The sequence below is a fragment of the Hippocampus bargibanti genome, linkage group LG04 (assembly GCF_051943395.1).
Source record: "Hippocampus bargibanti isolate YZ-2025 linkage group LG04, ASM5194339v1, whole genome shotgun sequence".
NCBI classification, from domain to species: domain Eukaryota; kingdom Metazoa; phylum Chordata; class Actinopteri; order Syngnathiformes; family Syngnathidae; genus Hippocampus; species Hippocampus bargibanti.
The window spans coordinates 14,335,806-14,349,365 of NC_142737.1; the positions used below are offsets into that span (position 1 = coordinate 14,335,806).

Here is a 13,560-nt window from a genome sequence, read left to right on the forward strand (position 1 = left end):
GTCTTTCCTGTCCGAAAACCACCTCAAACACTTTTTATTCATATCCAACTGTAACTTCAATGTTAGTATATTTAATCACAATAATGCAGCAGCAATGTCACATTGCGTCATCCTAGTGCCTCACTCTCTTGGCGTGACCAATCACTTCGGACCTACGCCAACTCTTACATTTGTGTATGTAACACAGGGATGGGCAAGTGGGCGCTTGCCCAAACTTGGTGTGGCCCTCGGTTAATTTTTGAAAATAAACATGTTTACTATCGCTGAGCAACCTGAACTGTTCAATAGTGGGTGCCAATTCTTATGTCATTTTAGAGTGGCCTCCTATATTCATTTGAGCATTGAAATGCATGGAGATATTGTTCTCTACAGTCAGTGAAAAAAGAAGACAGGTACATATTTTGTTCTGATTTAAAATTGCCATTTTGCCATAGATGGAGTTAGGAAGCACAAATTGAAGCCCCCTCCATCATTGACGTTGCCCATCCCTTTTGTAACAGCTGGATTGACCGTAAATCCGAATGACCTAATAGAAAGCCCATGGTTGTTGCGTTCAGTCTCAAGCTACATAAGTGTAGTGAGAGCCCAGTCCCACACATATTTACAACATTACTGTGTGGAATACTTTACTGCACTGTCGTCAGTTAAGGTGCCACGGTGTGGGTTGTGGCCGTCAATAGCTCCTTGTGTGTCTTTTTGTATTAATGTGTTTGATTTCATGTGTAAATCGTGAGGTCACAAGACAAATCTTCTTCTTTTCCTTTCGGCTTTTCCCTTCAAGGGGTCGCCACAGCGAATCAGTAACCTCCATCTTCAGAGGTATGATACGCATGTTTGTTTTGGCCCAGCTTTTACGTCGGATGCCCTTCCTGACACAACCCTCTGTATTTATCCGAGCTTGGGACCGGCACAAGAAGACTTATGTCCCTTTGTGGGTACAGAACAAGCAACTCGCTCAGTAAAAGGCTCCCAAACACAAAATGGTCATCAGCACAGATAAAAAAAAGTAAATTAGCAACATACAGTAACTCAAACCAAAACATTTTTTTTTTGCGGAGCATAGATAGGTGGGCAAATATATATCATTTGTCAAAAAAAATAAATTTTCCAAACTAATTTATTGAAACTGGACAATTTCCCCCACTGCAGCAGGCAATCACAGTATTAGAGTACAGCACTCCCAACAAAGCCAAATAATCCTATTTCACATTGTCATCAAATTTTTTTAGGTGTCTGAAATGTTAAGAATCCATTCAGTCATTTTTAATCATGAATTCTGCCACAAATGTTCCAACCTTTTTTGGTGCAGCTACCATACAAAAAGTCATTGTTAAAACAGTGGCGGGCCGTGAATACATCGCTAGAGCTTTAGTAGTGCTATGTCCTCATCAATCCAGACTGAAAAAAGTGTGGTGTGATTTGCTACACGTCCACTAGAGGGTACCATTAGCCAGGAAATAACTGACTGACCTTTATGATATCCATTTTTTCTTTAAAAGTGCATCTTAAAAATGGGTTTAACAGTATATCTGCAACCAAATCCATTTCTTCTCCTCCTTCAGCCATTGAGCATTGACAAAAGCGCTATTAAATCAACACAAAAATGTATTTTGTTATGCAGCTCGCTTCAGATACAGTGTGCAAGTTCTGGCCAGTATGTGGTTATCACTAGCAGGTAGTGATTCTATGATGGGCTAGTGACAAGCCAAGCATAATTTGTGAAAACCCTGGCATTGACAGCGCCTTTGAGCAGGCCGTGGGTTGCCAACTCAGGTAGATTTCTGACCCTTGTAACAAATGATGGCTGAAATGTGATTGGCTAAATGCTTAAATACAAAAACACATATCTTGAACAGCACAACAAGGGGAAAGCAATTAAAGGAAACTGAAAGACTATTTGGAATTATTTAATAAGAATTCATGGACACAATGTAATTCACGTTAGTCTGTGATTCAGATATTTTTATGCAGCAGAGCAGGCCTTGCAGATTGTTCATTACGAAAAGGACGCACAGCCTTTACTGAAAGCGTCAGCGCACTAGTTCAGGCAAATCTCCAATTTGTTGATCCAGCTCGGAAGGCCTCATTTAAATACACCCAGTGGGAGATGAGACAACAAAAGAAAGAGATTGTTTTTTTGTCTTTTTTGTCAATTATGGGATTGTGATCAAAGTGACGCATCATCCAGTATCAGCATGACAGCACGTGATTGACTTCCCAGTTGTGATCGTTGCGACATTGTTCCCAGAAAACAAAGTCAGGCGTTGCTTCTGGGGCTCAATGCAAAACCACTTTGAGTGATAAACAACTCAAAATGGCTTCATTTTACTGCGATTATGAGAAAATTTGAATAAGACCTACTATTAGATTTTTTTTTTCATTTGTGGATACCAAATTCATAAAGTGTACATACAATACAAGTTTGACCTTAATTTTTGTTAAATGGAAATTTCGCGTTACAAAGTCAAACCGCAACTGTCCTTAAACCTGCTGCTCAGTAAATTACAGGATTTATCATACTACAGATTGTCTTTGTGATGTGATTCAGCTACTGTTCAGAGGAGGAGTGGAGTTATTTTAGTTGAATACTTGACCAGAGGCCCACACCACCTAACCAAAATCTTAAATGGTTTGCCTGCTGTAATGTCGATACCCATGGCTTTAGTTGCAGCCGTTTGAAATGCGATAAGGCGCAAAAGGAATCAATCAGCTTTTCATGCCATTGTAATTTAGGATACAAGATGTGGATTCCATTTGTTTGAGGAACGATCCAATTTGTGTCATTCATGGTTGCCAATTCCATTCAAGGATGATATCAATTCATTTAGAATGATAACGTTCCAAATGATTCAGTGGATTGAAATTGATTTGGTAACTTTTTAGCTGAAAATACCATCTGTGTGACTGTGAAATAAATACCCAGCTACTGTGCAGTCCAGGATACGTTTCCTAGATTCATGTAGTTTCTTCAATGAAATCGGGTAAAAAAAAACAACAACAAAAAAAGCACTGTTTAACTAGTTGTTGAGGATATGATATTTTCGGTTTATTTTGACATCAAGCCTGAAACACTCTGTTGAGTGAAATGTGACAGTGTTCGTGTTGCTCTGCGAATAATGTGCTGCTAATAAATATGAGGACGCAACATTAATTTGCAGCAATTTTCTGCAATTTTATGGAATGAATCAAAATGGATTTGCAAAAAAATACATTTTCAAACAAATAAATGAATTGCAAATAAAAATGATGGAAAAAACATGTTTGAAAACAAGGCTATTATTTCCAAAGGGTATGGTTTTGTTTAAAAAAAAATGCTCTTTGCAGTCAGGCGTGGTTGCAATTTTTGAAATGTTAAAGCCTTGTTTGCAACTCTTGACTTTTGCTTTGAGAATCCATTTCAGTGAACAATGTTAAAAACAAGTGTTCCACCTGGAATGTTGTGACAACTTCCACCCTTAATACGACAAACATGAGCAGGTTGCAGTCAATAACTGGATCATTTTTATGTTTATTCTTAACTTTTCTGTGATGACCGGAGTTCTTCAGTCAAAGTGATTGGATTGGATTGGATTGGATTTGCCTTTATTAGTCTCACAGTGGAGAAATTTACATTTCACAGCAACAAAGTGATGAAAGGAATGAAAGTGATCTCAATCAGAATGACATAAAAGGTCTCCATGTAAATCCGACTGTTGACTTTGTGCATAACTCTGCCATGTCTGGCTTTGGTAGCGATGCTTGCCGCATGCCAATCATGCAGAGTTGATTTGGGGTCAGAATCCCTTCAGTGCACAAGAACTGCTAGTTTCAGCTCTTGGTGAAAAGGTGCAAATCGGGTGCAAGTCATGATTGTTTGAATTTATTTGCGAGAAACGCATCAGTTGTGAACAGCATTTGACAGGTCAATAAAACTGTCTCCTCCTGTCCAAAATCCCACCCTATGATTAAAAATCACCAAGACATTTTACAAAAGCTCGCACAAGGTTTGCATGCATATTCTTTTTTGTTTGGAAATATTTGAATAGATATTTTTACTTTTGAATCCATTTTTTGGGGGTTTGGTTAAATGAAAAAAATCTCTCCATAACGATGCTGCTGTAGCGGGACCACCGCAGGAAACGCCTATAGGTGTTAAAAAGTGTAAATCGTTGATGTACATCATACTCAAGTAATTTTTTTAATGTTAATGGCTGCAACAACTGAAGGCTTAGTAGCATATATGTATGTAAATATTCACCTGCTTTTATTCTACACAATGAAACCTTTCTAATAAATTATATCCTTTTCAAAACTCAGTTGATTAAAAAAATCAAGAAATAATGTAATTTTCGACCGATATTTGTGTCTATGTAAAAATTCACAAAATTCAGCACACTTTGTTCCAAGGTAGAGTGAAGAAACACAAAGAGCATGATAATTTTATTAATTTTTATACTTATTATACATTATACTTGGATAGCCTCAAAGCTCCTCGTCATGGTTGCTTAACTGATAAATTTTCGGTTCAAGTGTGGGCTTACCACAGAGATAGTAAGATACGGAGATAAGGCTGAATTTGGAATTTGTCTTTTAACTTGTGATTGATGTTTTTTTTTCACCCCTTGGGGTGATACTGATTATTAGTCAAAGAAGCTGATAACTGATATTCGGAGCCCATATTAATATGTGCTGAAAAGGAAAAAAATGTTTTTAATGGTACAAAGACAACACTATACAATATTTTATGCACAATGTTCTATTCATTAGAACTTTAGTAAAAATCCCTCCCCATACTTTTATATAGTAAATAAAACGTAATAAACTTCCACATATTCACCGTATGGCATGACAAATTTGTAGTTAAAAAAACAAAAACAAAAAAAAACATGAACTCTTGCATTGTAAATAGCACAGCCAACTTATGTTGACTCAACACAGTTACATATATCAAATATGCTTTTTTTATATCGGAGGCTGGGATGGGGTTTGTGTTTCAATACTTTTCCATATTTTAAAGTATATACTGTTTTCATATTTTGAGGGGGATGTTTCACCTACATTGATCTATTTATTTTTATTTATGAATTTATTTTTTAAATTGGTGTTTTTCGAAGAAAACTGCCTCTGTATTTTCCACTTCTCCCTTGGGGCGTGCGTTTCACCACCAAAGTCCCTGTATTCAGTGTAATTTTCCATACATTGGATCTAAATCCCATTTGATGAAGGTTTGATTTGAAAGTGCAATGATTTGATTCAGTTTGATTACAGTGGGATTACGATTTGATATGGTACGGCACAGTTCGAGTGTGTGTAATGTAATTGTTTATTCTGATATTATGCATACATTTGAATGAATTTGTCAGCACTATAAATGTGCGATTTCCTTCAGCTCTCTATCCAATAAAAGACGCTTTAATACACTTCTTGAGCGCACCACACTTAATGTCTAGCAGTCAAAACACATGGCATTGTTTTTTCTGTCTTTATGGGACTTTGCCTTTTCCCTTCAGCACTTTGAGCACAATCTGGCCTAGTAAGTAGCCACTCCCTTGTCTCCTCGCAACCTCTGCGCTCCACTGCTGTATTGCACGATGGCCCTGCAGAAGTAGTGGGTGGGGGTGAGCAGGAACTCTTTTGCTTGAGATAATACCATCTTCTCAACCGGCTAAAATCTTACGTTTAAAAAAAACATCCAATCTATTTATTTATTTATTTCTTTATTTGTTTGTTTGTTTGTTAAACAATTTAGATTCCAAGGATTGTTGCGGCTCTTATTTGATTCAAAGAATTTTGTGTTGAATGAGCTGAAAGATGATCTAATGGATCATTTGGGGCTGGCCATTTGATCGGTGACAGAACACAGGAGCCTTGGCAGCCATGACACTTTGCTTGTCTGAGGGATTGTGTGGTCTTTATCAATTATTAAACCTAATTACCTTTTGAGCAGCTGGGATCCACTTCACATCCTCTTACTCGCTATTACTGTGTATGTATTATTATTTTTCTTGATCTTCTTCTTTTCCTTTCGGCTTTTCCCTTCAAGGGGTCGCCACAGCAAATCAGTGTCCTCCATCATAGAGGTTTGATCCGCATGTTTGTTTTGGCCAAGCTTTTTCGTCGGATGCCCTTCCTGACACAACCCTCTGTATTTATCCGGGCTTGGGACCGGCACAAGATGACATATGTCCCTTTGTGGCTACAGAACAAGCAACTCGCTCAGTAAAAGGCTCCCAAACACAAAATGGTCATCGGCACAGCAACATTCAAAAAAGCAAAAACTATACTCACCATTTTATGACAATGCGCTGATCTTACTGTGAAATGGGCATCTCTTTCCTTCAAACATTGTTCAAGTATGTTTCGGAAAAGGGTGCAACTTGGGGGGGGGGCTTTAAAACAAAAACCTGTTGTTTTTACCATTAAAGACTCACATGATCATTATCATCATTATTGTTAATGAATAATGCAGTAGGGATAGGATTAAATAAATAAATGTTTTTTAACTACCTCTGCGATCATTGGTTGTCACAATTTCCAAGTGTATAACAATTGGCTCAACAAAACGCAGGTTTGTGATTCACAGGATTGTACTGTATTGAATCACAATTTCATTTCAAAAACAATACACCGTTCAGTTTGATTTCATAGAATTTGTAATTCAAATGTGGACTTTAAAAAAATTATTTCCCAAAACAACAGTAAGATTTACTGAAGTTCTATTCATTAACACCAACTCAGTGTCCACAGTGTTGTTTGTTTCTGTATATTTGTGTCTGTGTGTTTGTATCCTCGTGTCATCAAGCACACTTGCATGCATTTGTAGTCTAAGCTTTTTATTAGTTCCCCCAGGCCTATAGCATTCCTCTTGGATGGTTGTTTTTAAAATTTGTTTTAAGCGCTATTTTATGGCATTACAGATTGGGGACTTGAAAGACCACTACCACTTCTTCCACAGTCGGACCATAAAGAGGTCCACTTTGTCCAGTCGTGGTCGCCACAGTTTCATCTCCATGGAGCCCAAGGTAAGCTCATTGTCTTTCTTTGAATGCTCTGAAATGCTCTTTTCCCACCTGTTGTGTTAATGCATATGAGGTTTTTGTCACGGCGGGGGATGTTGCAAATGTGCCTTTAGTTGACCTCATTTTTCTGCAGCAAAACTCTTCCAGCCTGAAAATTCTGCTGCTCTGTCAAATAGTCCCACATCCTGATGAATCAACAATAGATAAATCCAGTATTTTGTCCACGGCTCGTAATGATCGCACACCAAGTTTAAAGTAACAATGCCAATATTAGTGGCTGCTTAAGCGAGTTACTGTCGCTCATAATTATCAAATAATCAAAAAAAGCTGTAAACTGTGCGCTTGTTCAGCGCTTTGTAATACAACAGCGCATAACCAAATCTGTCTTTATTTAATGTCTTACTTCAAACTGCTGAAGTCTGAGTTAATTTATAGCATGCCAGGTAGTAGTTATCAGAATTGGTGAAACGGAAAACAGCTTTGTGATCGATTCTGCATGATATAATCCTTCGTTACCACAGCTTTGTGTCTCTTTTCAAGGCATTCTGTTCATTTCCATTGTGCAAGGTTAGGGCTGTGCAGGCCGGATTAAGCCAAATAAAGGAAAGGTGGCTAATCTGCAGGATCAGGTAGAGGGCGAGTCTGCCACCCCGCGATGACGTCCCACTCTATGTGTGAATGAGTCAGATGAGGTGGAGTGCCGTCGTCAACTTGTTGCAGCACATTTAAAGCGCTGCGCCCTGGTTACCTTGACAAAATACCGCTTTATGGCACAGGGTTTACGCCAACATCACCTGTCAGGTCAAAGAGCATTTCTGTGTTGATGAGTGGGGCTTTTTTACCTTCATTTAATGACCGTGAGGAATTTATGGTTGGTCTAAGTAACAGAATGTGACAGGCTTTAGGACTTTTTGCCAAGATGACTATCCCAGCCCGCATCATGTTCTTTCTGAAAGGTGAAGTGGCTGAAGTTCATCTTGCGCTCCATATGTGTTGAAATCAATTGTTGCTTCCCTTGTCACGACCTCACATCTCCTGTCATCTCATATCCGTACAATCGGTAAATCATCTCCATTCGACAAAGTACTTCCTTCCGGTGAAGGTAAATAATGGAACCCTATAGAACAGGGGTGGCCAACCAGTCAGAGATGAGGAGCCATTATTTTTTTATTGTGTTACTGCAGACGCGCGCACAGACACACACACACACACACACACACACACACACACACACACACACACACACACACACACACACACACACACACACACACACACACACACACACACACACACACACACACACACACACACACACACACACGCACACGCACACGCGCACACACACATGACCATGCACTGGAGCGCCCGAACATAAATGAAACCTAAAAACACAAACGCACGAATCTTTTTTCCCCCAATTTCCTCCTCCGACCGTTCGCAGTCCACTAGGGACCAATCTGCTGGATCTTGGTCGATTGCAATCGACTTAGCATTTACTACTTAGCACCGATTTCTGCGCTTGAGTGGTGATCCAGTCATCTGTTCAGCTGCCCTCTATGTCAATCAAGTAGCGGGCTGATGCGGTTCATTCTGTGTATTCAGAAACCTTCGAATGGAAGCGCCATCGGCGAGGTGTTTTTCTCATGGTTTTCAAGGTGATGGTGGTGGGTCCCAAAAAAACAGGAAGGAAGGAGCAGCAGGGTGTAATTGACAAATTGTATTAAAATAAAGTCAGCAGGAACAAAATCTCAAACATCAAAGTCATCAGAAGTACGAAGTAACAAAGAAAACCATCAGTAAAAATCTACCAAGATGAAACAAACCTGACAAGGTGAAGCAAACGCATACAATGACCCGAAAACGAATGGTTGTGCCGGGAGTCTTTTTAACTGCCAATGATTGGAACGACCAACACCTGTGCAGGTGCAGGCGAGGCCGACAGTGCCACCCGATGGTCGGCAACCAAATCGTGACAGTTTTACAGTTTTAGTTGGCGTGTGAAAGCCCGGGAGCCACATTGAAGCAGCCAAAGAGCCACATGTGGCTCACGAGCCTCGCTTTGGCCACCCATGCTATAGAAAAGGAACTGTGACAAAGCACCCGTCGGAATTTGACGTCAAGAGTGCCTTTTGTTTTACAAAGTAATAACTGTACCGCAGTTTCCACTTTGTATTTTAAAGACATATTGTATCATATACCTATAAACAAAAGAGACATCATTTAACTCATTCACTGCCATTCCCGAATTTATTCGGAAATCGAAAAACATGACATGGAGCGCCATTAACAAATTTGTTCCAGTTTTGGTTTTGTTTTGCTAGGGGGTGCCGATAAAGCGCCGGTCAGACCTCTGGCGATGTTTTTCCCTCCCACGAGGGGGCCACATTTCCTTTTTGTACAGCCAGCCGCCCCCATTTCAAGCTCAGATAATAGGAATTAACCTTTTTTTCCGATGCAAGAAGAGAGTCTAAGGTTTCTTACGCAACATTGAATGTTTATGCAGCCCTAAAACTCAATATTGTGTGGGTCCTGCAATTTGAGTGAAAATGACAAAAAACCCTGGTACTGGAGTGGACACATTTTTGCACATCGTCTGGCAGTGAATGAGTTCATTTTTGTCAGAAGACACAAACCATGAAGAAAGCACAATTATAGCATGTTCCAGATCAAATCATCATGTTATCCTAGTAATCACGACATACACAGTAAATTTGGGAACTTTTTTTCCAGGCTTGGACACACGATGTTGGGCATTTACCAAGTTATCCAACTTTTCCCCCTCTTCAGGAGGAAAAGGTTCAAACATGCAATACGTGGTTGACATCAGCCTGCATTTCCTGGCTTCCGAGATAGTAACAGAGAACACGTGTGCAAGGAGCCATGACCCGCTGGCCACGACCTTCCCTGTTGAATTATCTTAAAGGACAACCGACGTCTCCGGACAAGTTGTGTCCATAATTTGTAAAATGGCTTCAAATGACTTCTACTGAGTGTATTTTACAAAGTTTCCATCCCATATAGCTATATTTTACGTTTTAAGACTCGCACTGAACATTCAGGAAGTCTTGTTTTTGAGTTGGTGACGAGTCCTCACGTTACGTCATGAAAGGACACCCCCCTTGACCGACAAAAACACACATTGTAGCAGTCCTTCATCACGTCAATATATTTTGCTGTACTGTTTATCTGAAAACCTTGATGTTACCTCCAAAAACCCCCAGCAGAGGGAGTCCAAGCTCCATGAAAGGAATCTTTCAGTCTGTGGAAACGGGCTGATTCATTCCTCACGGGAGCTGGTCGCCATTTTTGGGTGCGACATTCCCCCCTGCCCGTTTGCCTAAAAATGACACGGAATAAATTCTTTAATCGATTGCAAACATGTATGCTTTCCTCTTCAGAACTATTTGAATCATATTCATAACTGGATGTGTAACAAGAAAGCATATTATCCGAATCTGAAGCCATTGTTTTTATTCTCCAGCAATGCAAGACGTCTTGGCGTGACGTCACGAACTGGGGGCGGGACTTTCTGAAAATGCCCAATTCGCAGCTCAATTTTTTTGCAGATTTTGGACACTTTAAGTCATTTTTATTGGTGTTTTGCATTTGAATAAAAATATCATACCTCGTGTTTTGGGTATTTTAGATGCTATGAAACGTTTTTCTAATGTCAGTTAAAAAACAAAAAAGTGACGTCGGTTGTCCTTTAAAGTAGATGTCAGAGACTGAAGGAAAAAGAATCGCATCAGTATATTGCGAGGACTCAGCCAAAATACGTCAAGAGAATTGTTTTCTGAGAATTTTTTTTCTGATTCATGAGTGATCGTTTTTAAGAAACTGGGAAAATACAATCGTTCTTAATAACATTTTGAAACTCAGACTCATCTACATACAGACTATAATATTTCCTTCATTTGTGCTCAGCAGTCACTGGTCAAATGCTTCATATTACTTCTGCATTTAATTGTGAAGCCAACACAGTCATAGATTATATACACAGTCCATACGTCCATGCGAAGGGGGCTTATGTTACATGAAGCATTCTTGCACGGCCACCATGAATATTTTTAGGGAAAATAACGGAAAGTAAGCTTTTTTTTTAATGTGCCAAAGTTTGGGGTCTTAATTGGCTGCATCATATGCCATGTATTTACTGCACTATTTGATTCATTGTAACCCATAGTTTGTGGTAATTACATCTTGGTCGTGCAACCCCCTTTTTTAAAGTCCATGCACATTCAGGTTTGTGACAGGTTAAAAAAACAGACAAACAAAAATGTATTTTGTGCCAGAGGACATTTGCGTCTCGGAGGGTTTGAGTTAATGATACCAAATGTCATCTTGCACGGTACTACGTTGTTTGCTGATGAATCGGCCCCCCAACCACGTTCAACACTCCCTTTGTCATATTAAAAGCACTGAATGCAAACTACTTTAATTCAATTTTTAATCAAACTAAATGCGATAATCAAATGTTGAAAGAATTCTCAGAAGAAGAAGAGCAAACAAATAACAGGCAACCGAACTACTCTTGAGTGTAAAACGATTAAAAACAAGCTCCCATCACAAAAACAACAGTGGCTCAATTTGTCCTTATTTACGCGACTGGAATGAACTCTTCCCCACTTCCCCCCCGGTTACTGACCAAGGCGAACCACCTGCAATTGTATAGTGTACGCGTGTGCATGCCTGTTCATGTGTGTTTTGTGGAGGAGGGGGTCTTTTAAGACAACAGAGACAAGGCAACAAACAATTAAAAGATGAGAAAATTGGAGGGAATTGAGCTGACCCAGTCGTAAGCCATCACTGGAGTAAAACTAATACAGAATTAAGAGTCTCCAACAAATGGTTGCTGATCCTCTGATAAGGAGCCAAGCGTGATGTTGTCTTTGCCTTTGAATATGGACTCTGATAATGTGTCGTATCCAAATTGCTGGACGTGCCAACTTTTATTGATTGTTCCATTCAAGTACCGTATTTTCTGGTGTATAAGGCGCACCCAACAGGCTACATTTTCTTCAAAAGATGACCCCGCACCTTATACGCAGGTGCACCTTATATGTGAAGTCATATTGAGCCAGGAAAGGTCTCGCAACTACAGTCAACATCCACCGACTGACTCCATTTCCCCCTGTAGAAGATCAAGGGGAAAGCACAGACTCTACTGTCGCACCATCTAATGTTGTCACGTTTTGCAAGGTGGTGATGGCGGGTGCGGATCCCAAAAAGCAGACAGGAGGGAGCAGGAGTTGTATTAAAATAAAGTAAGCAGGAACAAAATCTAAAACATCAAAATCATCTGAACGGAAAAAATACAAAGTATCAAAAGAAAACCAAGATTAAAAGTCCGCCAAGATTAAACAAACACATGCACCGCACACAATGCATACAACAGCATATAATGCGTTCAACAATTACCCGACACCGAATGGTCGTGACGCGAGTCCTTTTGAGTGTCACTGATTGTAACAACCAGCACCTGTGCAGGTGCAGGCGGGGCCGACAGCGCCACCCGTTGGTCGCCAACCAGATCATGACAAATGTGGTGTGCCTTATATTTGGAAAATATTTATATATTTATATATTATATTTGGAAAACCTTTTTCATTCTTTGAAGGTGCGTCTTATAGTCCGGTGCGCCTTACATATGGAAAAAGTTGGAAAATATACCATTAATTGTGGGTGCACTGTATAATCCAGTGCGCCTTATACACCGGAACACCTATTGGTGACCTAAAAAGACTCAATAAAATGCAACCATTATTAAAGCCTCCCATTCCCTGGTCAGAACAAAATTATTGTAAAACAATTTGAAAGCTCTTCAACCTGATTTTAAGGTTCATCCAGACTTATCTTGTAGGTGGTTGGGGGTATGATAATGGCATGAATCCGGTGGCGTTCATGAGCCATGATGCATGCGCTTCCTTTTTCTATAGATCTGTTAAGATTAGCTGCCATAGATAAGGGCTTTCAAAGAAAACCATTGTAACTGCCTCCAAAATCTCATGTTCTCAAGTATACATGACCTGAGGAAAGGCTTGTCACCATAATTACTACATTAATTTATCACTCGATGATTAAAAAATAATAATATTGTTTTTATGGGGCGATGGATGTTTGCTTACCTTCGCCATATTCCTTCCCTCTGTTGGCTCTCAACGTGTTCGATGCTGTGGAATCGGTACTCTTTGCATACGCTTTATATTTCCAGCATTTATAATTTCCACTTAAAAGGCGGGCTGGGTAGCTGAGCTCTGCTAAATGAAAACTACCGGGAATAGATTTGAGGTGCCGTTAATTTGTGAAAGTCGCAGAGGACTTGAGTCTGCTGGAAAACCTGGGATGCCTTCAGTGTCTCCCAGAGTTATTCCACTAATATAAATGTTAATGTATGCAAATTGCAGCAATACTCCAGTGGTTTTAAGTAGACAAGAAAATCCAAATCCATTTTGAGGTGGATGTACAGATATAGCTTGGCAGCATTTGGCTAATAATGACTATTTGAGTAGGTATTTAATGATTGTTCCCTCCCTGGTGGCCTTGTCTAAATCTCATCCCA

General features: G+C 39.7%; 1 protein-coding gene across 5 annotated transcripts in view; it reads left to right on the forward strand.

The window, feature by feature from the left end:
• The window catches only part of LOC148899148 (proprotein convertase subtilisin/kexin type 5-like), a 99,910-nt gene that overhangs the window by 5,778 nt on the left and 80,572 nt on the right, over positions 1 to 13,560 (forward strand). For all 5 annotated transcript variants that reach the window (XM_088994206.1, XM_088994205.1, XM_088994209.1 and 2 more), the window contains one exon: positions 6,897 to 7,001. In XM_088994206.1, the coding sequence (XP_088850332.1) occupies positions 6,897 to 7,001 (105 nt within the window). The remainder of the gene's footprint in view (positions 1 to 6,896; positions 7,002 to 13,560) is intronic.